The sequence below is a fragment of the Bombus fervidus genome, chromosome 10, assembly GCF_041682495.2.
Source record: "Bombus fervidus isolate BK054 chromosome 10, iyBomFerv1, whole genome shotgun sequence".
Classification (NCBI taxonomy): Eukaryota; Metazoa; Arthropoda; class Insecta; order Hymenoptera; family Apidae; genus Bombus; species Bombus fervidus.
The window spans coordinates 10205007-10227033 of record NC_091526.1 but is presented as its reverse complement, the minus strand read 5'-3'; the positions used below and the strand labels follow the sequence as shown (position 1 = coordinate 10227033).

Here is a 22027-nt window from a genome sequence, read left to right as displayed (position 1 = left end):
CGACTAATAACTAGGTATATATGAATATTATAAATATGTTGGAAATCTAGGTGTTGTATTTCGATAGTCGACAGCATTTGCTTCCGCCGTGGTTTATTCGAGAAGCTCTAAAAAGTTTGTGGGGCAACTTTTCCGTGTGAACATAGTCAAGAATTAACGTTATGTACGCAAGTATATTTTCACATTTTACTTGGGAAACCTGGGTCGTTCGTGTCTAATTTGCTAATTATATAGCTTAGCGAATTCCTCCGATTTTCATCTATGTATATTTCATTTTGTTACTCTTCTAGACTTTCAAAATATCTGAAAAAGCTCCGAAATATTTATCGAAGTCTATGCTACGTCGTATGCAATCAAATTCTAGACCAAACGTTTAAGAAAGTTTGAAGGAAAAATAGAAATTCGCTATGAAATTAAAGTTATCTGATTCGTTATGATTCTACTTATTATTGATTATTCATATGTAATATTGTAATAATATCGATGAATATATCGATACGTGACAAACTGTAGGCTGTAGACATGAACTTCTATTTTGCAGTTCCTACAATTTCACGATATTACATCGAATCTACAGCGTGGCAGAATTTTGAAAATAAGAATTCGCTTCGAAGAAATTCTCGAATGAAATATCGACGAGGTCGTTAACGAATCAGGCTTGTCTACAGAGTGTTAAAAACGTATTACGAGTCGACAAGATGCAGGAAGATTTAAAAGGGCAGAGAAACTAAAATCAAACGTAGGATCGGTCGGAAAACGGATAGACATGTTATCGTGAAGGCGTAAAGAACGCGAAGGCTCGAGATGGGAAAAAGAAGCCATATGATCGTCGACAAACGAGTGGGTGCCATAGAAGGGAGAACAACGGTGGAATCCCACTCTGACTACTTGTATATTCCATCTCGATCGATATGACCCGGTATAGCAGGTGCTGTGCTCGTAAGGACTACCACCTTCACCTCTTTTTTGTGTACAGTGACTTGTACACCTCGGTTGATGTCCTTTCGTATAATCGATCGCAGCTATGACGACGATTATATTTAATTTTCAATGAATCGACCGTGAACTTCTGACGTAGTACGTTAACGTGACTCGAAGTAGTGTAAAAAATAATGAATAAATTTGTTAAAACGGATAAAAGGTAACGTAGCTTTCAGTAAAGTTAATTGTTGCAGAGCAATAATGAAAATAAAGATTGCGGACTGGATAGTAGGAAATCGTAACAAATAATACGCGTCGTAGCGTATGAAGATTAATGATAAACGCTGATGCGTCCTTTCATTAATTAATTTCTCATTTAAAGAGCGCACGTGGGACGGATGAATGATCCACGCGCAACCTTCGCGTATGTACGTAAGCGTATATGTACACGCAATGCTGTAGCAACGTGCGTCAGTGGTACAGACAAAATATATTATATATTATAGAAACGCTGTTCTTCTCCCACTTTTCTCGAAAGATGCCACTAAATGATTGATTATCTTTAGTTATCCACTAAATTACACCGTTGACCTAAATTCGTGGTACCATGGAAGCCAAAGAAATTCTACGGCTCTCAATTACAGTTCTACAAAACTCAAGAATGATAAAAAAGATTGCATAAGAATCATCAGGTTTTAAAAAATTTAGTTTGAGAACCTGATAGGTACACTTATATGTGTTTGGTTACTTCAGCCATTGATTTTTATTAATACAAAAAGTACAATATCTAATGTAAAATATATATCTTATAGAAAATGTATTGAATATCTTTTACATTGTAAGCTGTTCCTTTCTTACAAAAATTTAATTCATTAATAAACTACAATTTGCGCATCAATTTGTTCTATGAAAAATTCTTTAATTTTAATATAAGATAAAAAATAGCGCCTTGAGAGTATTCACCGGAAATCGTGACACGGAAGTATAACGCCACATTGCAGCGTGTTAATTTAAAAAAATCAGCAATCACGCCTATGGTTACAGATCACAGTATAAGTTTTCTCCGTTTCGTATTGCACGGTACGACTATGTCGATGAAATTAGATCGTGGTATATTAATTACTGGTCAGCGCTCTTTTCGTTCACCGAACAGTCAGCAAAAATAAATAATAGCACGTGATAAAAAGCTTATATGATTGCAACCATGCGTCACCAAAAACGATAGGAGATCGGCGAAAAATAATCTTAAACCGTTCGACCAGATTATCGAATAGATAACACTCTATTTACCATATGTGTAAATACATTTTTATTCTACCGGTCTACACAGTTCTTTCGTTAACGATATCGCCACTTTGTTGCGGCTCGGAAATATGCGCCGTTCTGATGTATCATCTTACACAAGAATAAGGTACATTGGAACACTTTTTATTTTCCTTCTTTGTCGTGGAAACCCGTGTTTCTTTATGGGTATGGTTACGCAATATCGTTAGGAAGAAATGTTACGGCGTAAACAATCGGTGATACGTCATTGAAGTCACAATGTGTACGTAAGTAACAAATTCTCTTTCGTATCTAAACTATACTATGATGTAATTGTCTATCAAACGTTAAATTAATAACGCAATCTCTCGCAAGATAATGTTTTTATACGATACACAATTATCAATGTTATTTATCATAGAAATGCATATTTTGGCTATTCTGAATTAGATGGTATAAACATCACGTGGTATTTTTTTATAATACGTATTTTCCAAGAAACATTAGCCACAAACACGTAAAAACATCAGAAATTACGACATATCAACGTTTCTTACGAGTCACGGAAATATATTAATGTAAAGATGATAGTAGTTGATAGAATTAAATTGAAATTTAAATAAAAGAACACGTTAACACGTATTTTTTGTAGCACGTACAAAGTACAGGGTCGACCAATCGAAAGGATTACCAAAAACGTGTATCGTAACGTTACTATAAAGTATAACCGGATTGTGGGGATTTTGATCCATCTCGTGATCGTTTAACAGTAGAACGGAGTACAAAAGTGGCGGGCATGATGCCCGAGAGAAACGAAGGAGAAGGAGGTTAGAAAGAGAACGAAAGGATGAGAATGAAGAGATGCAAGAGAGAGGAAGGGGATAGAGTTGATAACATGCCAGCTGTGCGCAGGAACGGAGGTTAGGTTAGAATTGGCGTTTGGGGGTCGCGAGGTCAGCCCACGGAATCGAACGACCGAGCGAAATAGGAAGATAGAAGATATACATATAACGTCATACAGAAATGAAACTTACCTCGTTGAAGGCCATCTTCTTCGTTATGCTTCCGGACTCGCGACTGCTTCCGGTACCTCCTTGCCCCACCGCTCCTGTAGATGAGGATCGTCTCCCAGAGCCGCCGGACTAGTTGTTCCAGCAGCAGCTGATCTCGCCTGTCCAGAAATCCAGGGGAGGACGAGAGCACATCGAAGCCGCGAAAAACGCCACTCGCGGCACACTAGACACGAACACGAGTCGGACCACGACGACGATAGCGACGACGGCGACGACGGTGACGACGACGACACTCGCGACCGACCTGTCTTACAGCCCTCCGCGACACACATACGTCACGGAACAAACACGACCGTACACCTTTCCGGGGGACCACCTACCAAAACACTTTCGATCGACTTACACGCGATCCGTCACGCGATTACCATCTCCCTGCCAAACGAGTTGCTGCACCGAGGATAATCTGGCATTCCTCAGGTGGGCACCGACAGCACCTTCCGCCAATCTTCCAAATACCGCAGGCGGCTTACCCGGCTAACCGTGCTTTACAATTATTACGACGCGTTACCCAATCGACTGTCACTCTATAATACCTATATACGAATCGTCACGATGTATTCGATAACTCGTAACCGTTTCTTGCACTGTTTTTTTTTCACGTATTTATATCCGTCGCAGAACTATCCGCAAACAGAGGAGCGCCATCTTGATTTTTGCTGTCGCGGAACTAGCCGAATGAGATGCGCGCGCAGCCGACACAGCTGTGAACGGGTGCCATTGCCAATGAACGCCGCGGCATTTCGGAACACGCACGAACCAATCATATTCTAGAATCATTCGTTTCATTGGGTCACTTTCTGCACGTCATACTTATACCATGCTATCCCATTTTCAGTTTAACCTTTTAACGATCTTAAGTATTTTGTGTTACACCACTCCCTTCCCCTGGTTGTGGTTGCTTATAACTAAACGACACACGTATGGAAATTTATGTACATACTTTATTCTATATATTACGAGAAATTATAGTTAGGAATTGTAGAAATTACAATCCTAGTTCTGTACTCTGATTGGCGGAATACAAATGGATTTTAGCGCAAAATTTGAATGTGAGAATTTAAGATATGTATTTTGTAGTATTTTGTTGAGTAATAAAAACGATAAATAAAGTACGAAAGTTAAAATGTATAAGAAGTATAGTTTGTATGAGTTATACTTGGATATTACTTAAAATTTTGTTGGAAGAAATCTGTGACGTAGATTATATGTACTTCGTGAAGTTACATTGTAGTTATACCGATATATTGTAAAGCCTATCTGCGGAGAAACTGAAAACGAAAATTGAAAGACAGATATAGAGATAGTTCGATCATTCGTTCGTAATGCTGTGAGTAGGAAATAAAGGGGACCAATTATTTTTTATTAAATAGTCGCTTTTCTCGTTTTTTTTTTCGCTAACTATCTATTGCTCTCTACACGATTTCTGTCTGAAATTTCGTCTTGAGCTCCTCGAAAAGAAGGCGCAATCTATTTCGATATTGTACGCCATCTTGAAAACTAAGTTGATCGTGGCTCCAGAGCTTCGGTATAAGTGACTTGTGCGGTGTACATGCTAGCAGTGATTGGTTTGTTATTCTGTTGCGGTATTCGCGTAGTGTTCGGTTATTTTCATGTCTAGCTACATTCTTAGTGATTAGTATATTCATAGTTTTTTAAATAATTATTCGGAAAAGACAGTAAAGCTCATTGAAATGGGCCGCTCTAGATCCAGGACAAAATCTCCTAGTAGACGGCGTCATAAGAGTAAGCATTCGAGAAAACGCTCAAAATCACGTGAGAAGCACTCGAACAACAAGTACTCCGACAAGCCAAAAGAACGTAGTTCTAAATCAAGGTAATATATTTTACTTTGTTATCGAATATATGCATATTGGAATCGTTTCGTTCTATTGAGTTTTCCGCCATTTTGCTATACACACATTCGATAGAAGAAATCTTTGGCTCGAATACATGTTACGTCTGATTAAAGATTTATGTCTTCTATCGTTGTATATATCTTAATACGTTATTACCAACATTCTATTAATAAATGTTGCAATGTAGTAGAAGGGTTTCAAGCCCATTTATCTTGCTGTTTCTATAAAATTTGAACGCATTTATTTATGCACACAGGAAACGATCCCATTCTGCATCCTCTAGTTCAGGCTCAGATGCTTCGGATGATGTACACATTGTCAGTCATAAGAAACGTTCATACAGAGACAGGGATCGCAAAATGGATGAGGTAGAGAGGCTGGCAGAAATGGAACGTCAAAGGTAATTAACTATTATAGATTGATTATTATTTTGTTTGATTTACTTGCTTCTATTTAATAAATATGCCTTGACTAACAATAGTTATCTGTAACATTTTTGTTTTAAACAAAATATTATGATATTATAGAGGATAACATATTAGATTATTTTATTATTTCCATATGCACTTGATGTTAAGGTACTTATACCTAAGGATTATATTCCATTTTTTTCTATATTTTTTAGTCTTTGTATAATAGATAAAATATAAAAAAATTTTAATGCTTTTACTTACTTTTTAATTAATAAAAAAGAATTTTTTTTATATATTTTGATTTTATTGGTATACGTTTTTTTTATTTATAATTATGTTGTCAGGAAAAAGAAAGAATTATCGAACAAAATCTTCACCGCAAGTGCAGTTGGGTAAGATTGTATAACTATCTCATGGTGGTGGGTCAATTATCTCATATATGTACATACATAAGTCTCTGATATTTCAATAGATACTATATATTTTAGAATTTCATAAATATGAACACACATACACACACTTTACACATACAATATTGTGCACTAGTATTCTAAATACATTTTTATGCTTTATTAACTTAAGTGCATTGTATTTGATTAAATCAAATAAATACATTTTATACAGTTATATTTATAGATTGTTGAATTAAATTTTGCAAAGAAGTAAACATATTTGAAAAGTGTGTGCTACTCCTGTAGCATTAGAACAACAAAATATTTCTGTGCTTACAGAAGGCAGCGTGAAGTTGAACAAAAAATGGTTGAAGAAGAAGCTGCAAAGCGAATAGAAGAACTAGTGCAGAAGAGGGTGGAGGAAGAGCTAGAAAAGCGTAAGGAGGAAATAGAAGCTGAAGTACAAAGGAGAGTAGAAGAAGCTAAAAGGGCTATGGAGCGTCAAATGATGGAGGAAATGGAATGGAGACAAGCAAAGCTTCGTGAGGAGGAAAAACGAAGAGAGGTAAGACCAATCCAGAGAAACATTGGCCAGTGTTAGCCCAAGCGCTGTTTCGATCAACAGGAAATAAGTCTGGTGCTCTATCCTTGCATTATTTTTATACATAAATAGATGATATATTTTGGTAAATGCAGGACTATAATATGAATTAAATATATAATAGAGGAAATGTATTTTATAATTTAATAGCTTGACTGGTAAGATGCAATTTAATTTAAATGTTTTTGAAAACTATAAAGAGAGGTTAGGATACTATATGTTTGCGCGTATTGACGGAAAGAAGAATTAGAAAATTCTAATTGGACATTCCAAAAATTATATAAATATTACTAATTGAACATATCTATCGTGAAACTAACATGTGTGATTGTAGCGCTATATTATGCCTCTATTTCGCGATCACAGCGTTTGGGCTTGAAGCATTGTGGTTGATAACTATGAGAAAAATTATTATTAAAAAGCCACATTGCTTCGACTTCCCAACATCCACTGAGGTCGCGTTGTTGGGAAAGTATACTTTCTTTTGTGGAAAGAATTTTGCTATTATAGGCGCATGTATCGGATATTTATGAACAGAATATTGTATTTCTACCATGTATATATTTATATATTTGTACAACATTAATACCTTTCATCACACAATATTTCGATTGCCAGTCGTATCTACTATTGAAGAAGTTGCGTTCGAATGCACTAGCTGCGTTTTTTCTCGCTACTTTTACAATCGTTGTACCTGACAATCTAGCAGACCTAATTACTTATTGATCTAGTTTATATCCGCGTGTCTGAATGTCCACATAATCGCATCGTTTAATCTCTTAAAGAGTAGAGAAAGAAGCATCCAATTACTTAAAGTTAGTGATCCCAAACTTTGTAACTTGCTAAGCAGAAAAAAAAGAATCGTAAGTTTGAAATAAAGTTATTTTTCTATGAAACTATAGGAAAGTGATATTTTTCCCTGAACAGTATTTGCTGTCAGTGAAACAGTAGATTTAAAAAGTTGTTCAAACTTTTTTATGAAAAAATCTCATCAAATTTTATCTTTAAGAATATGATTGCATAATTGTTTTTAACTTTATTTTGACGGTACAACAATGATATTCTTACATTTATAGAAATAAAAATTGCGAATTAGATTTCATCCTTTTTAATAGATATCTTTTCTCACGTACAAGAATATTCTATTTTTTCTTTTAATAATCATAGAATCTTTTTAAAATATAAGATGAATAATATTGTATGATTACTTCTATATCTGAAAATCAAAAATAGTATACCTAGTTTACCATTCTTGATAAAATGCTTTTTTGAAGAGGTTTGCATATTATAATGGAAATAAATGATAGAATTGCTAGTAGATTTTAATGATAATGAAAAGAAACATTTATTCTATCCCGTAACTTTGCTATTCTAAGCTCTTCTAACAGCTTTAATTTAGTATAACCAATATTCTATGAATTACAAGACGGGGTCCTGTTATTTGATCTAATTGGCAATGATTTTAAGTACTTAAATAAAATAATATTTACATGCTCGTCTTTAAGTACTTATATTTCTTTAAATACGAATATTCATTTTCCTTTAAATACGAGTAGGAGTTTTCTTCTACTATGTTTTTTATGTATATGCACAATTGGTTATTTTCACCCCCGGAAAATCAGCACGTTCCGGTCAAATGGACAGCGACCCTGATTACAAGTTGACCATACTTTTATCCTTATTGCTTTGCACATTGAGTTTGCACTGAATATGTGAACAAGTTTGGGAGAAATTTAATTAGAAAGGGAGAGGTAGACCTTAAAGGGCAGAATTAGAATCCCATAGCAACAAAGCACGACCTAGCAATATATAGGTCACCTTCCTTACTGACTACCAACAGAAGATGCCGGTTTTTTACTCACTGCTGAGTGATTGTCGATGAAGAAGGCATCCCCTACGTGCTGGCGTGAGCTTCATTCAGGTATTATCCAATTTATATATTCATAATTCATTTTATACCGATATTATTATTATCATTCTTTGTTTAAACACTATATATCGGAAAGACAATATTAGGGATTATTTTAGATTTGCTATATATTAGTACCTGGGACACAACGCATTCTTCGACAGGTCGGGGCGGATGGCACCACTCGTTCGTAAATATTTTTTTTAATACGTTTTCCATCTCTTTTTTTTTTTTTCAAATGCACATCAGTCATTATCGAAGATACATGAACAATAATCACTATTCTTTGTGAAATTTTCTTTATTTTTTTTTTTTCAAACTTTTTTTGTTCATCTTAATAAAATATTCTTACACTTACTGCATTTAGATTTTATCCTGCACTTAACAAAGTTACTCGACGTGTCGCGTTTAAACAAGGAGAGTTGCAATTTTCTGTACGTTCTTTTGCATGCACAGTGAATTGATTCAGAATCATAATTCACGTTTTTTCACTTTCAAGTGGCATCCTAAGTCGTCGTATTTCCATCTGGGGAATCTGTCAATAAACAGCATTCGCTGGGAACTAAGAGGAGCTCATTTAATCCAAACGAAGGAACTGGGTTTATATACATCCTCCGTTACTTTTGTCTCAACAAGCCATCCTAATTCTTTAAAACCTGGCCTCGAAATTTCATATATATTCCCGACTATTTTTCCCATATAAAAAACAATGGTTCTTAGGATGTATAACACTAGGCTGTTGGCATAGCGGCACTATGATTTTTGGATATGAATGGTGTAACAACAGCTGGTGAGCAAAACCATCATTGCTTCATGTAAATAGATCCCATTGTCGTTGTAGGAGGAAGAGCGGAAGAAGCGTGAGGAACTAGAGAGGATCATGGAGGAGAACAACAGAAAAATAGAGGAAGCACAGAAGAAACTGGTAAGTTTTTGATAGCCTAGGTCGTTCGTAGACTGATATTTTAAATGAACGTACCCGTTCATTTAAAGGCTGAGGAAAGATTGGCCATGGTCGAACAGCAACGTTTAATGGAAGAAGAAAGGCAAAGAATGAGGAAAGAACATGAAAAGCGTGTTAAAGAGGAACAGAAGAAAATCCTCGGGAAGAACAACTCGAGGCCTAAATTGTCCTTTACGCTAAAGCCAGTTACGTGAGTCTGTCTCATTTCGTGCAGTTTTACATGTGATATTTATACATCTTGTCGATTTTGGAAATATTCCATAAAAACATTCGTCATGAGCTGCGCGTACATATGTACATATGTAATGCAGCAACAAGATCCAAAGTTCGCTCCGAATGTATTTGCGAAAATTATCGAAATCAAGCGACGTTGAATTTTTTTATTTAATTATGATGATAATACGTGCATCAGAATTGAATAATTAATTCTATACTTGCCAGATTTCGAAGCCCGACGCAGGTGGGATTTTACCTGTTTCAGACTACACCGATGTCAATACAGACGAAGGATTTCTTTTTATGGCGGGGACATAATAGAGGCAGAATTTGTATTCATCCACGTGTTTGTCGTAAATTTTTCTACACTATAACGGTATACATTCTGTACAGATATGCTCGATCTGTTTGACGAAGGTGTAGTCTAGCCTAGTTAGGTGTGTTCTACAAATTGCAAATGCAGTTCATATATTGTCGTTTCTTCGTAATTATACTCTACAAAGAATAATTTTATTTCAGTTAAATATATTAAAGAAACGAGAATCGTATTTATAGCGTTCGCGTTTTTAAACTCGATAACAATTGAAAATTTTCAGATGGTCACATTATGAGTACGACCAAATAGATTTTGTAACTAAATGCAAGTGCATAAAAGAATTTTCTACGTAAATAGATAACTATTGTGCATTTGTAACACATAATACACAAAGCTATTTCGGGGAAACAGTAACAGAAGAGCTAGTTTCTCTAGTATACTAAATCGAGAATCGTAATTAAGTATGCATACGTTTAGACCGTAATATAGAATTAGTTTTGTCAACGAAAAATAAAGAAAAACTGACGTAAACATGTTCTTTCTAATCAAAATTAAAATAAGGAATAAGAAAAGACAAATGCAATGTTGAATGGATCATTTTGTACGTATAAAAACATATGAATGCAACAGTATATCTTGGACTTGGACCAGTATATCTTGTGCGCATTTGTGTATAAATATGTATTGATATAACGAAAAAAGATCTGTTCATATAGGATTGTATACCTAAAAACATTGTTACTTGTAAAATAAAAGTTTTTATTAAATCTTATTCAATTGTCATTTGTCATCCTACTGGGAGATTTTTTTATATGAAAAGCTGATGTGTTTTTTTTTTTATAGTCTTCTAGGTGAATTTGCTGTTGAAAGTAGTGCCTTGCCGCGAATTCCAAGGCTCGCTCCTTTTCCTAGAACGTTCCCGTAAAATGGACTGCGTTGTTTGAAGATGCACTCGAACTTACCACGAGGAGCTTTTTTATTTTTACGACGATCTATAACCACTTAAAATGGACATAATCATATTTCGTTTAATTCGGTGTGCATAAGATAAAAGTTATATAACACATCCAATAATTACCTTTAATAGTATCTTCTATTATTTCTGGATAAAGTTCCTCGGTAACACTACTGCTCGGAGGATGCAATCGTGGGTTTGTATTTATTTCGATTAACCAGACCGATAGGTCATCCATTATTAAAAAATCAGCGCCGTATAATTGAAAACTGTTTTTTCGATTGACCATATTTTCTTGGGATGCCAGAAGTGCGCCAATTAAATTTTGCTTGATACCTGGTTTAATGAGTCCCTCCCATGCTGATTCACGGTCGGTATTTCTGAGAAACGGCAGACAATCGAGTAATTGCTCGAGGTTTCTTTAAGAGTCGATGTAAAATGCATACTTTAAGTATTCCTTGAATTTCTGAAGATTCCAGTGAAGTTCGCTGGGTATCTGTGCGTTCTGTCTTATCGTCTTTCTGTACTTCAACTGCACAGTCGTATTACATAAATGAATCGATTCGTGGAAATTGTCGAGAGTAAAATCTTTCGACGCGAAACGAAGCAGAATATCCCTTCGAAACAAATAATTCTGTGAAGAATTGCTCAACAAAACAAGTTGTTGAAAGGTTGAAAAAGATTGATACTTGTACATCCAGACTGTAAGGGGTTGCGTGCTGGTTATTAAGAACCACTGTCTAATATCAACTTTCGTTTTATAAACGAGTAAAGGTCGTTCTAAACGTAATTAATTATTAATCTAATTTATTCTGTTATTTTTCTGTTACCGCTGCTACTAGACAAACAACTGACCTATGTACTTTTGTACGACATACTGCATACATTCCTTAGCAGCTTGATTTATCTTGCTTAGTATGTCTTGCAATGAATTCTTAAGAATTATACCTTTACCCAAGCTCTTGTCACCTGGTTTTAAAATCCAGACATTCCGCATTCCATCAATTTGACTCTGAGGACGACACTCTATCATTTCTTTTATCATATTTGCGGTGAATCGTAATAGTTCCTAACAAAAAATTTTCAATATAATCCACCATCGTTTTGATTTTATATTAATTGCATACTTCGATATCTATGCCATCATTCTTCTCCAATATTTCTCGTTTATACAAAAGTCTTTCGTACCACGATAAAAATTGATTCCAATTAGAAATTGATATGTCTTTATAACTCTGTCCATCGATGTCCTCGTGTGCGCAGATGCTACAATTTATTTCGATTCGATAGAAAATGCCTCGAGAGTATTTTACTTTGTTTTTTTAAAACCTTATGTATTCCGCGCATCGTTCAAGAGCGAATAAAACTGCTTTGATAGGGACAGTGCCGTCTTGGGACCAAACAGCATTTGGTCCAGCGATGCTGGCCAAGAATAAGAACCACTTGAGAATTCCCATGCAAGCTGTGATGTAAAAATCTTGCACGAATTCCTTTATCTGCACAGGCTGTACACTTGTGACATGTTTTTATTACCATCAAAATGAAAAATCGTATACGAACCTGATAAACATTGTAGCATCGTGGAAATTGCACGTTTGACACGCCAGTTTCATAGAACCAAGAAATATTTTCTAGATTATTGCACATATCGATCTGAAATAATTTTAACATAGTTTCCAATAGTTTCTTCATACCTTCCGAACGGAAAAAGATTATGGATATTAGAAAATCACTTGCTATAAGTAACCTTTGATGTGAAATAGCATCCGGAAAACTTATTAATTATGGTTCTTTCTTCTGTTCTACCAGCTACTCTTTTATTAGTGGACCATATAAAATTGGCAGGATAACGTAATAACTTTTCAATCGTTTCCAAGCCAGCTGAAAGATAAAGAACGTATGTATATTTGTCGCTTTTATAGCAAATGGAATGAATTTCTGTCAGCAACCTTCCGAGATTTCCGGTGACATTGAGAGCATTCTTCTGATGAACCTTTTCTCTATCCAGTTTCTTCTTCCTAGAGGCTTTCTTAGCACTGGGAAAGTGCCATAAATCACAAAAATTTTATGTTCGTTTACTGCCTTTGTCAGAACCTTTAGGATGAAATTGATCTTTGCGTCCTCAGCGGAGAGAAGACTCAAGTATTCCCTGAGGATGATCTTGCCGTATGTGTTCACGTTTTCTTTTTCCTCCTCTTCCAGTAGATGGTCGAGATCATCGCGGTTGCAAAGAATCTCGACGTTCGCGGTTCTTACAGGCTCTACGTTCGTAATCATTATAGAATCGGAAACTCTTACAATTATCTTTGATTCTTCTCCGATTTCCTTTGGATCTTTTGAATATATCTTACAAAAAATTTTGCGAAATAATATTTTTATGCGTTTTGTAATACTCGAAAATTCTGTTGGACTTTTTAATTCAACTCTTTCGTACCTGCCAACCTTGACAGTGCTCTTTAATCGAACAATCGGGAGAGATTAACACAATTTGCCATTTGTGCGTTTTAATAGGTTTTACAACGTTCGAATCTTCCAACTTATAGTTTCCGTTTTTTGATATTTTAAAGTCTCCTTGAATGTCAGATAATCCATAGTTAGAATTTGTAATGAGATCTACGTTTTGACTTATCTGTTTATTGTTTTGCGAAACAATTATATAATCATTTTTTTGTCGCATCGTGGAATCTTTTCAATAACAAATTTGTATATTTTTATACTTTAACATGTTTTAGTCGCGTCAATCTTTCTACATCTCAATTTAGTTGACAAACTTTCGTTCAAAAATGACACCATTCGATGATAATATTGACAATCGATAAGTGCGCTTCGATATTACTCTATGTTCATGATTTGGAGTAAACAAAATGTTCTTTTTTTTATTAAGCTTTTATAAACTGTTCTTTTTTTATACTATCCCACGTATTTTTACATGCTCTATATTTTTTCACGGCTTCACGCATGGAGTCGTCCAACAATTTTTCCACGTTGGCCTTTTTAAAAATTGGCCTTTGCAATTCGACCTTGGTTGCTTGACTGTTCTCAACTTTTTCCGGTTTTTTTATTTGCATTGTTTCTCCTTCCAATCTCGTCAGATCAGTCTCCGCAACTGTATTCTTGATACTTTGGATCGAATCAAAGTCCATTCGAAGAGGAATTTGTATACTCATCTCACGTATCACTTCTGCTACAGACTTTAGCAAACGTCTATTCTTCACGATTCTATTTTCAATCAATTTCTTCCTTTTGCAAATACTTCTGTCGCCCTGTGCGATACTCGCGGGATCGTATGATCTCTTAGTACCACGAAGAATGCTTTGTATACCTTGGAATATGTGAAACACGTTACAAAGATAATATAGAAAGAAAAGAAATTAAATTTCCTTCAAATTTTACCTGACTGCGCGTTTCTATTATTCTTCATACGTTCTTCAAGAAACATTTTGTCTTTCAACGCTATTTGTTTCTCACATTTCGTAGGAAATCGTGACGTACAGAATCTCGTGCAATAGTTATTCTTCGGGTCATTTCTCTCTCTCAAGCAGTTTCTCTTTTTCGTTAACCGTACGATTTGTGTGAAACCGTTTTCAATTTCTCTTCGCATCGATTCTTTCTGCAAACAGGACTTCAGGCTTCTGTCTGAGTGGATATATAACGTTTGATTAAATGTTACTCTCGGTGCATCGAGTGCTTTTCCGTCAGGCTTGGAAATGTGATCATCGTTCGTGTACGTGCCACTGGAGTTCGTTGGTAGATACGGTGTTGAGTGCACTTGTTCGTCAAACTCGCTTTCCGAATCGGTGCAAGTGTCGGACAAATTGAACGAGATCGAATTTTCGTCTGACCACCGCGAGTGGCAAGTGCCCGGCTGGTAAGGGAAAATTAGAGTAATTTAGTAGACCGACAAGTTAAACGACAAGATTCACCTTCTAAAATCATGAAGTTTCATTGCATCGAGGAATTTTGTTTTAATATTGTTCCATCCAGAATAATATTAAAGGAACCACGTGAGGTGTTCGCACGTTTCCGAAACCGAACACCTCGCGTCAGTTCTGCTACCATTTCACCTTTACCAGGTGAAGAGGCGTAAAGGATGCTGTTGGTTAAAAACTAACGTTCGACAACAGCCAATCAGCTTGTGTTCTAAGCAAACTAGAAAGAACTCATTGGACAATCCGACCTTTTTTATAAGACCAGACCATTTTCTAACATTTTATCAGTACAGACTGTGCTGTACTCGTTCATATGCTTTTTCATTAAGGTTCAAGTTTTTCTTGCCACTGTTGGATTTGGAATGTGTAGAACGATTAATTGTTCTTCCCTACACCGTGGCTGATAATAGCAGTCATCCTTAATGATATTATCACAGTATGATTTGTTTGATTTGATGAAATTTAATTTAAATAGAAACAGATGTATCGGGTTAAAGTTTGATGCATCATGACATTAACGATGGCTTTTAAGAGCTAACTTTCGCAATATATCGTACCTTGATTTTGCGTTTGGATTGTCGAAAAAATGTGCATTGAAAATCATCTTCATTGGGAAGAGTATGATTGATATCTTTCTGATTAGGCGAATAGCCGGCGGTTGCAGTACCTCCAGAATTCCAAGACGAGTCGACGTACTCCATTCCACGTGACAAGTATGGACAAAAAGAACGTATATCGCTTAATTTTTTTACAGCTAATCATCGAATTTAGAGGAGAATCTTTGGAGAACGATGGCCTCCATTTGTCTGACTGTTCCACTTTAATAATTTTGATTTTTTTTTTAAGTTGCCATTGATGTTGGTTAATTAATGTCAAATCATGTTTTTTTTTCGATTTGAAGAAGTCGATTTGATTTTGTTTCGGTATTTTCTTACAGGGAATAAAAAATCGGAAGATCTTAACGGTCGGTAGTATAGTTTTTTATTGATCATTTACAGTTCAGTTCAAATATACGTTCAAATATAGACTCTAAGGATAGATCAACAATGGAAGAGTAACGAGTGCAGATCACAAAGACATTTTCAATCACTTAGTTAACCTTAAACCAACGGCGTACATGTCCGTGATGTCTGATAAAATCTTATTCTTCTTTTGACGAGGATATTTTTTTGGGACGTTACGATTTTTATTTTTCACGTTCATTGCTTGACCAACTTTGTTTGTAGTTAGAAGAGACGGCAACGTTGATGTCTCCTGGGTTATGGTGGACAGATGAGGACTATTCTTCTTGTACTTTTTAATGGCATCTCGTATCACCGTCTTAATTATCTAACGCATATAAAGAGAACATCATCCAGAATAAGATATAGCGGTAAGTCCTACAAAATTACATCTACCTTATCATTAGTTGACTTCAAAGGTTTTTCTATTTTTGGAACCAATTTTGTAGATTGTTTCTGAAAGGCCATAATCTTGGTAACCAAAGATTGTGATATAGAAGATGATTCTGCCTTACTGCTATCTGATCCAGCGAAAGTGTGCGACTTTCTCGGCATACGCGCTATATGTTTCTGATTATTGCCAATTTTTTCCTAATATACAATCGTTCTTTTAAATAAAACCACCTGATAATTACGCGATATAATCATTGTAATACGTACTTGAACCGATGTAGGGAATTTTGACTTAACGTTGGATACCGGGCCAACCACAGGTGCACTTTTCACGGTCGATTCCTGCTTATCGATCAGCACAGCAGTTATTAAGGGCTTTGGAGGTGCACTCGTTGGTAGAGCTTGCCTTAACTTAGGCGAGTCCACTTTGTAGTAAGCGTAAAATTCTTGGTCAAGCTGTATTTCTAATTCTTCGATCAAATCTACGATCACTGGACCGATTTGATTGTGCACAGTCGATTTCTTCTTCGTTAAACAAGTCTACGATTATTTTCATTTAACGACGGATAAATATAAATTCATACACAATAGCGTCACTTTTTAGTTATATAATAATGCTTAATATATATCAATAGTTTCATGTTTTCTTTTCTGTACTAATATCTCTATAATATCTGATAAAAGATGGTTATCGCAAATAATTTCTAACTTTCGGATGGCATCCTGTAAGGCTCGTAAAATTAAGAAATTATTTATAATTCTTCGATTTTCTTTTGATGCCTACCATCGGAGACTTCGAAACGAGACTAACTTTCGATTCCTGATTATTCAAATTAACTTTCTTTCCACAAGTAGTTATTCTAGTCCCTTGAAGAGATAGAGCTGCACCTAAATATGGTTGACAACTTGGCATCCTTTGTTTGTAAGCCAACTCAAACTGTCCTGTGTCAACGTTTTTATCTTCCCGATAATCTATAACCACTGCGGAAAGTCACATAGCATAAGAAAGCAAGCCTAGTACTCGTACAAACAAATCGAAAGTTTCAAGCACCTTTTATGGTGTCCTCGAGAACTTGCCTGCACAGGCGTGTCGTAACTTTGCTCGAGTAACTCATGTCAGGATGACTATTGATTTCGATCAGCCATACGGAAAAGTCATCCATAACCATAAAATCAGCGCCATAGAGTTCGAAACTATTTTTTCGACGGTCCATAGCTTCTTGACTAGCTAACAAAGAGCCAACCAGGCCTTGCTTCATTCCAGGATAGATTATATCGTCCCACGCTTTGTCATGTCCTTGAGATCTGTTGGAGTTTCGTCAGTTGCAAATTTCAATCTGATCACGCGACTGAATCGAAATGCATCATACTTGAGAAACTCTTTGAAGGTCGTAGCATCCCACATATTATCCGAGGGCAACGCAGCATTTCTATCGCCGCAATTCGTGTACTTGCACTGGATCGCGTGATTGCACAGATGAATCGACTCGTGGAAGTCCGTCAAGCTGAATTTCTGGGAGCAGAATCGCAGGTAACTTTCCCTACGAACAAGAGGATGCTATATTACTATCCCCTTTTTCGATGGATCGTGTTGCTCATAGGATTCGCATGTCGAATATATCGCTCGATGAATACAATAATAGGAAGCCCATTTACGCAAACTGGGTTAGATAAGATCGGTTTTGCAGAAGGTGAACTCGTGACTGGCAATTTCCTATAACTTGTTTAAGAGTAATGAATTAGCCAGTTATAATTTTAAATGCATATTAGCAAGTTACTTCTTCCTGCTTTGTGAACTATTTCAAACGTACATTGACGATAATTGCAATGCATTTTCCGTACTATAATTATACGATACGGATACTTACAAGCATGAGATAACGTGGCACGGAACAGAAATCGTTTCAAGTTATACATACCTGTACTTATTTAACTACAATGCGCTATAAATTATAGCTAACAAATTACTTGTATATCCAAAGAGTTAGGGGCTGAGCGCAGGTAATGACGAACCATTGTCTGATATCAAATTTAGTGCTGTGTATGAGTAATGGCCGTTCTATAAAAAAGGGAACAACGTGTGTTAATTAAAACTACATTTATCCGGATCATAATGTACCGATCGATAATTTCTAAAGGCTGCAGCAATTACCAATGTATTTCTGTATGACATAGCGCGTGTCTGATTTATTCGATGGATTCATCTTCGCCATGACATCTTCCAGTTTATTCAAGAGAACGATTCCTCGACCTCGGCTTTTATTACCCGGTTTCATGATCCACACGTTCATCACACCGTCCATATCGATTTGTGGCCAGTACTTCTTCATCTTCTTCAGGATATGCTTCGACGCCAAGAAGAATTTCTGTTCACACCGTGCTAAATTAATATAGTTCCCATGACTTTACTTGTCAGCGATTCGATCGAAATCGATTTTCTTACTTGAAATGGCACATTGTTTCGAACAAAGAGAGCGTGACCGTGAACGATCTGATAGTACCAGCTGATAAACTGATCCCATTGATGCACCCAAACCCTTTCGATTTCTTGATCGATATCCTCGTGCGATTGTGCGCTAATATAATCGCTGCATCGTTTAATTGCGAACTCTAACGCCTTCAAGGGCACCGTGCCAGTCGGTGCTCTAACTGCGTTTTCACCTTCGTTGTTGATCTTATTAACTAACCATTTTAACAGACCTAGACATGCTGTGAATCTATACGAAATATAGATAATAAAATAAAAATCAAGATGTTAAAAAGTAGGAAGATTTGTGCGAATAATAAGCATGATTCACCGAAAATCTTCGACGAAAGCGTGCATCTGATCGCCTTGGCATAAATTATAGCAACGTGGAAAAAGTGTGTTCGCCACTCCAGCCTCGTAATACCAGTGCATTTGTCTGACGTTTGAACATAAACCCACCTAAGGCAATCGATTTTCTTACAAGCATATATTATCCTCGTACAAAATGTGTTTCACATGACTAAAAGAAATCAGGCAAGGCCACTTCAGGTACCTTCGACGTGAATCCTGCCCGACAATATCTGTTAAAAATCGTCGTTTTGTTGTCCTGTGCTGGCCAACCGGGCCATTCCGATCCTGTGTTCCAGAGAAAATCCACGGTGTGATTAGTGAGCATTCTAGAGATCAATTGGCGCTCGCTTTGCTGATCCCTTAAATCGCCGATACCAGCCAACAACACGACAGGACTTGCATCCACGTTAAAATGTTGTTCGCCTAAGAAAGCCAACTTATATAATACCAAAGGTAAAATACAAAATCGAAGAAATTCACGAAACGACTGAAATACCATTGATATTCTTTCTGAAGAACTTCTCGCACCATCCTCGTCTTAACATGCATTCACGAATCACTCGCGCCCTTCCGTACACCATAAACGTGTGATGCGCAGCTATGGCATCTTTCACTATTTGTTTGATTCGCATAAATCGTTCGTGTAACGTCGGTGGAAGTTCTAAGCTCGACTGAACCGTTCCTGTATGACACAAACGACGTTAAGGTATACGTTGGTGAATGGAGTATAAAAACTAGTTTTTGTGTCATAACCTTGAACTATATTCGCATCTGATACAATGTCTAGCGTTGGTTTCGGGTTGTTATCTAGCGGTTCGTCCACGACAGCTTGTTCTTCATTCTTGTCCGTTTTATCCGAGCTGGTCGGCTCCAAATTCGATAGCGCTTCATTGTTTGCTTTCATGTAGCGCACTTGCAAATCTGTAGGTTCGTCTGCACTGATGCACTCCGTTGGTCTTTAATTTCGCTTCATTGCAGTAGAGTTTGTTGAAGGAAGAACGAGCCCGAAGAGGTCAACGTTATTTTATCCTGGATCAGCTTACAAGATTCGATAGCAATTATTAAAAGTGTCCCCCCCCCCAAAAAAAAAAAGAAAAAATAGATCTTTAACGCAATAAAAAATCGTATTAACACTCTGCACGCTCGAATTAGATCTCTTCTAGTACCTGTTGAATCTTCGACGTTCCATCAACATTCTTCTCTCCGATTCAAAGCAATCACCTTCGATTTTTCTAATTGATAATCGCCTGTTCGAATGTAAAATGTTTAACGGAGGAATGTCCTCGATATTGCACGATCAGAGACGACATGCCTCGAACAGATGCGAGTCAGAGTCACAACGAAGAATCAACGAGACGGAAGCAAAACTCCGACTGAGCATCATCGAACAACAGACTCGAGGTATGTGTACATAATCTAGAATTCCGTAGGCGTGCGCCCTGAAACCGTTTTAAACTACCCTAACTATTCGGCGAATTGGATAAAATCGCATGACTATGTCCTCCCCAAGCTATATTCTCATGTCGCATTACAAGATCTGTGAATATTAGATCAGCTGGCTGATAAGGGTGATCATTTAGAATCTCCAAAAGCGACCAGCCCATACAATTATTTCTTTCTGAATTGTTTTATCGTCAAAGATTTCCTAAAGTATAGTTCCTAATTCTGAAACATCGAATTTACCTGCAATGAAATTTCTTTTTCTTTTTAATATAATAAAATTCGTTGAATTTCAGACGTTGCGTTAATAAGTTACATAATGGAAGTTCAAAGCGGATAAAAACAGTGAGGAAGGATAGGAGGGAATTGTTAGAATAGGAGGAGCGTACCAGGCACCCCTGTGGAACTTCACGACCATCGAATGCAAGTAAAGAAGCAAAAGCTATCGCGTGGGTTACCCTAACCACTCCTGTTCCACAACCTCTGACCCACTTATGCGAATGCATCTTGGCTCGCGTGAAGAGGCGGCCTGACGAATCACTTCGACCTGCTATCGCTAATTGCACGAGTTCGATTTCATGCTGATAATTTTCTGAAATATATTCGGCACATCGTACTATTTTGCATTCGGCCGACCTCTACGCGCGTTTGTTATCGGTTTTCCGTGTACGTTGATATTTGCATGTGATAAAAACAACATCAAAGAATTATTGCTTATGAGATAGTGAGTTTCTTTTGTAGAATCATGACCGCATCGTAAATATGTCAGAAACACCCATCATTATTTTCCCAAGGTTTATTTCGTGATCATAATTTTGTAATTGTAATCTTAATTTTCGTAATCTTACTTTCTTACCATTAGATATGGTGCGATATATGTTGTGGGAAATCATAGAATATAGTTGTACGACTGCATTCGTAGAGACTAGGATACAGTTGTATGTTGCTGCAATTCTTACTGGAATATTGAAAAGAGTACGAAATACAAACGAGCTCCGAAAAAACGAATGATCCAAAGGATAAACATGTCACTGTCGGTGACAGGAAGTATTTGAAAATGGTAAGAAATGAAGTTGCTCGAATTTCTTTACTTTTAAAACTCGTGATCTTAATGTTGAGTATTTCACGAATTACTGGTAGTAATGTTGTGTGTTTTTTGAAATGTATTAATGTTCATTGTTTAAGATATTAATAATTAATAAAAGTATTAGCAGAGAACGAATAATATTAGAATAAATAAAAATTGCAGTATGTCATGAAAGCATATGGGTAATAGCTGTTTAAAATGATGCGCCACATTCTTCATTGAAGAGTGCTGGGACTCTACTATGACGAGTTATCTGTCGGTATAAAAGTCGACTTTACCAATAGAACGATTCTCTGTTAACATGTTCGTCGCCCAGCGTGATTCGGCTAAATTTCCTGCGGGGTCAAAATCCGACCGCCGGTACGCAGAACGTAAATAGAGCGATAAGCAGGAATTCATCGTTTATCGCCTTCGATCCATTGTTTATCGCCTTCGATTTATTATAAAGAAAAGATTATTTATTTCTGAAATGGAGAAAGC

The 22027-nt window shown here is 36.4% G+C and overlaps 4 protein-coding genes across 10 annotated transcripts in view; 1 reads left to right on the top strand and 3 right to left on the bottom strand.

Annotated features, from left to right (window-relative positions):
* The window catches only part of Gckiii (Germinal centre kinase III), a 113789-nt gene extending 109845 nt beyond the window's left edge, over positions 1-3944 (bottom strand). Inside the window, exon 1 of one of the 2 annotated variants that reach the window (XM_072011391.1) lies at positions 3219-3944. Coding sequence is in view for 1 of the 2 variants with exons in the window: in XM_072011394.1 (XP_071867495.1) it covers positions 3219-3233 (15 nt within the window). In the remaining variant the exon portion in view is untranslated. The remainder of the gene's footprint in view (positions 1-3218) is intronic. The other variant, XM_072011394.1, reaches the window with a different exon arrangement.
* Positions 3945-4676: 732 nt separating this feature from the next.
* Positions 4677-10696, top strand: Arglu1 (Arginine and glutamate rich 1). Of its 4 annotated transcripts, none has more exons than XM_072011408.1 (6): positions 4677-5091; positions 5457-5513; positions 5871-5918; positions 6258-6483; positions 9270-9353; positions 9422-10696. In XM_072011408.1, the coding sequence occupies exons 1-6, from the start codon at positions 4949-4951 to the stop codon at positions 9584-9586; spliced, it is 723 nt and encodes a 240-aa protein (XP_071867509.1). In that variant the 5' UTR covers positions 4677-4948; the 3' UTR covers positions 9587-10696. The 4 variants fall into 4 exon arrangements, with proteins under 4 accessions (XP_071867509.1, XP_071867510.1, XP_071867507.1 ...); XM_072011406.1 differs by having other exon boundaries at positions 4682-5091; positions 5370-5513; XM_072011409.1 differs by lacking the exon at positions 5871-5918 and having other exon boundaries at positions 4678-5091.
* LOC139991386 (tubulin glycylase 3A-like) lies at positions 10187-15444 on the bottom strand. Of its 3 annotated transcripts, XM_072011397.1 has the most exons (11): positions 15366-15444; positions 12829-14744; positions 12627-12760; positions 12440-12532; positions 12209-12384; positions 12007-12145; positions 11735-11948; positions 11569-11659; positions 11326-11496; positions 11003-11259; positions 10187-10925 (listed from the first exon to the last, which is right to left on the bottom strand). In XM_072011397.1, exons 2-11 carry the CDS (start codon positions 13154-13156, stop codon positions 10762-10764), a joined length of 1767 nt encoding a protein of 588 aa, XP_071867498.1. In that variant the 5' UTR covers positions 13157-14744; positions 15366-15444; the 3' UTR covers positions 10187-10761. The 3 variants fall into 3 exon arrangements, with proteins under 3 accessions (XP_071867498.1, XP_071867496.1, XP_071867497.1); XM_072011395.1 differs by having other exon boundaries at positions 11326-11659; XM_072011396.1 differs by lacking the exon at positions 15366-15444 and having other exon boundaries at positions 11326-11659; positions 12829-14747.
* A 322-nt stretch (positions 15445-15766) lies between these two features.
* LOC139991383 (tubulin glycylase 3A-like) lies at positions 15767-19924 on the bottom strand. The gene is made up of 13 exons (XM_072011387.2): positions 19774-19924; positions 19517-19702; positions 19223-19443; positions 19001-19128; positions 18646-18919; positions 18355-18568; positions 18171-18261; positions 17573-17743; positions 17254-17507; positions 16987-17183; positions 16470-16742; positions 16206-16400; positions 15767-16137 (listed from the first exon to the last, which is right to left on the bottom strand). The coding sequence occupies exons 1-13, from the start codon at positions 19922-19924 to the stop codon at positions 15895-15897; spliced, it is 2598 nt and encodes an 865-aa protein (XP_071867488.1). The 3' UTR covers positions 15767-15894.
* Positions 19925-22027: the final 2103 nt, after the last annotated feature.

Bases quoted from the DNA above. Each gene is read 5' to 3' on its own strand.
- LOC139991383 (XM_072011387.2), bottom strand. From the start codon at position 19,924: ATGAAAGCAAACAATGAAGCGCTATCGAATTTGGAGCCGACCAGCTCG. The intron at 18,569-18,645 runs GTAAGAAAATCG...CGGTGTGAACAG, and splicing joins GAAACAATGTGCCATTTCAA to AAATTCTTCTTGGCGTCGAA. The intron at 16,138-16,205 runs GTAGATGTAATT...TATATGCGTTAG, and splicing joins TGAAGTCAACTAATGATAAG to ATAATTAAGACGGTGATACG.
- LOC139991386 (XM_072011395.1), bottom strand. From the start codon at position 13,156: ATGATTACGAACGTAGAGCCTGTAAGAACCGCGAACGTCGAGATTCTT. The intron at 12,533-12,626 runs GTTACTTATAGC...AAATTATTTCAG, and splicing joins GATGCTATTTCACATCAAAG to ATCGATATGTGCAATAATCT. The intron at 10,926-11,002 runs GTAATTATTGGA...GTCCATTTTAAG, and splicing joins AATAGAAGATACTATTAAAG to TGGTTATAGATCGTCGTAAA.
- Arglu1 (XM_072011406.1), top strand. From the start codon at position 4,949: ATGGGCCGCTCTAGATCCAGGACAAAATCTCCTAGTAGACGGCGTCAT. The intron at 5,092-5,369 runs GTAATATATTTT...TTATGCACACAG, and splicing joins GAACGTAGTTCTAAATCAAG to GAAACGATCCCATTCTGCAT. The intron at 5,514-5,870 runs GTAATTAACTAT...TTATGTTGTCAG, and splicing joins GCAGAAATGGAACGTCAAAG to GAAAAAGAAAGAATTATCGA.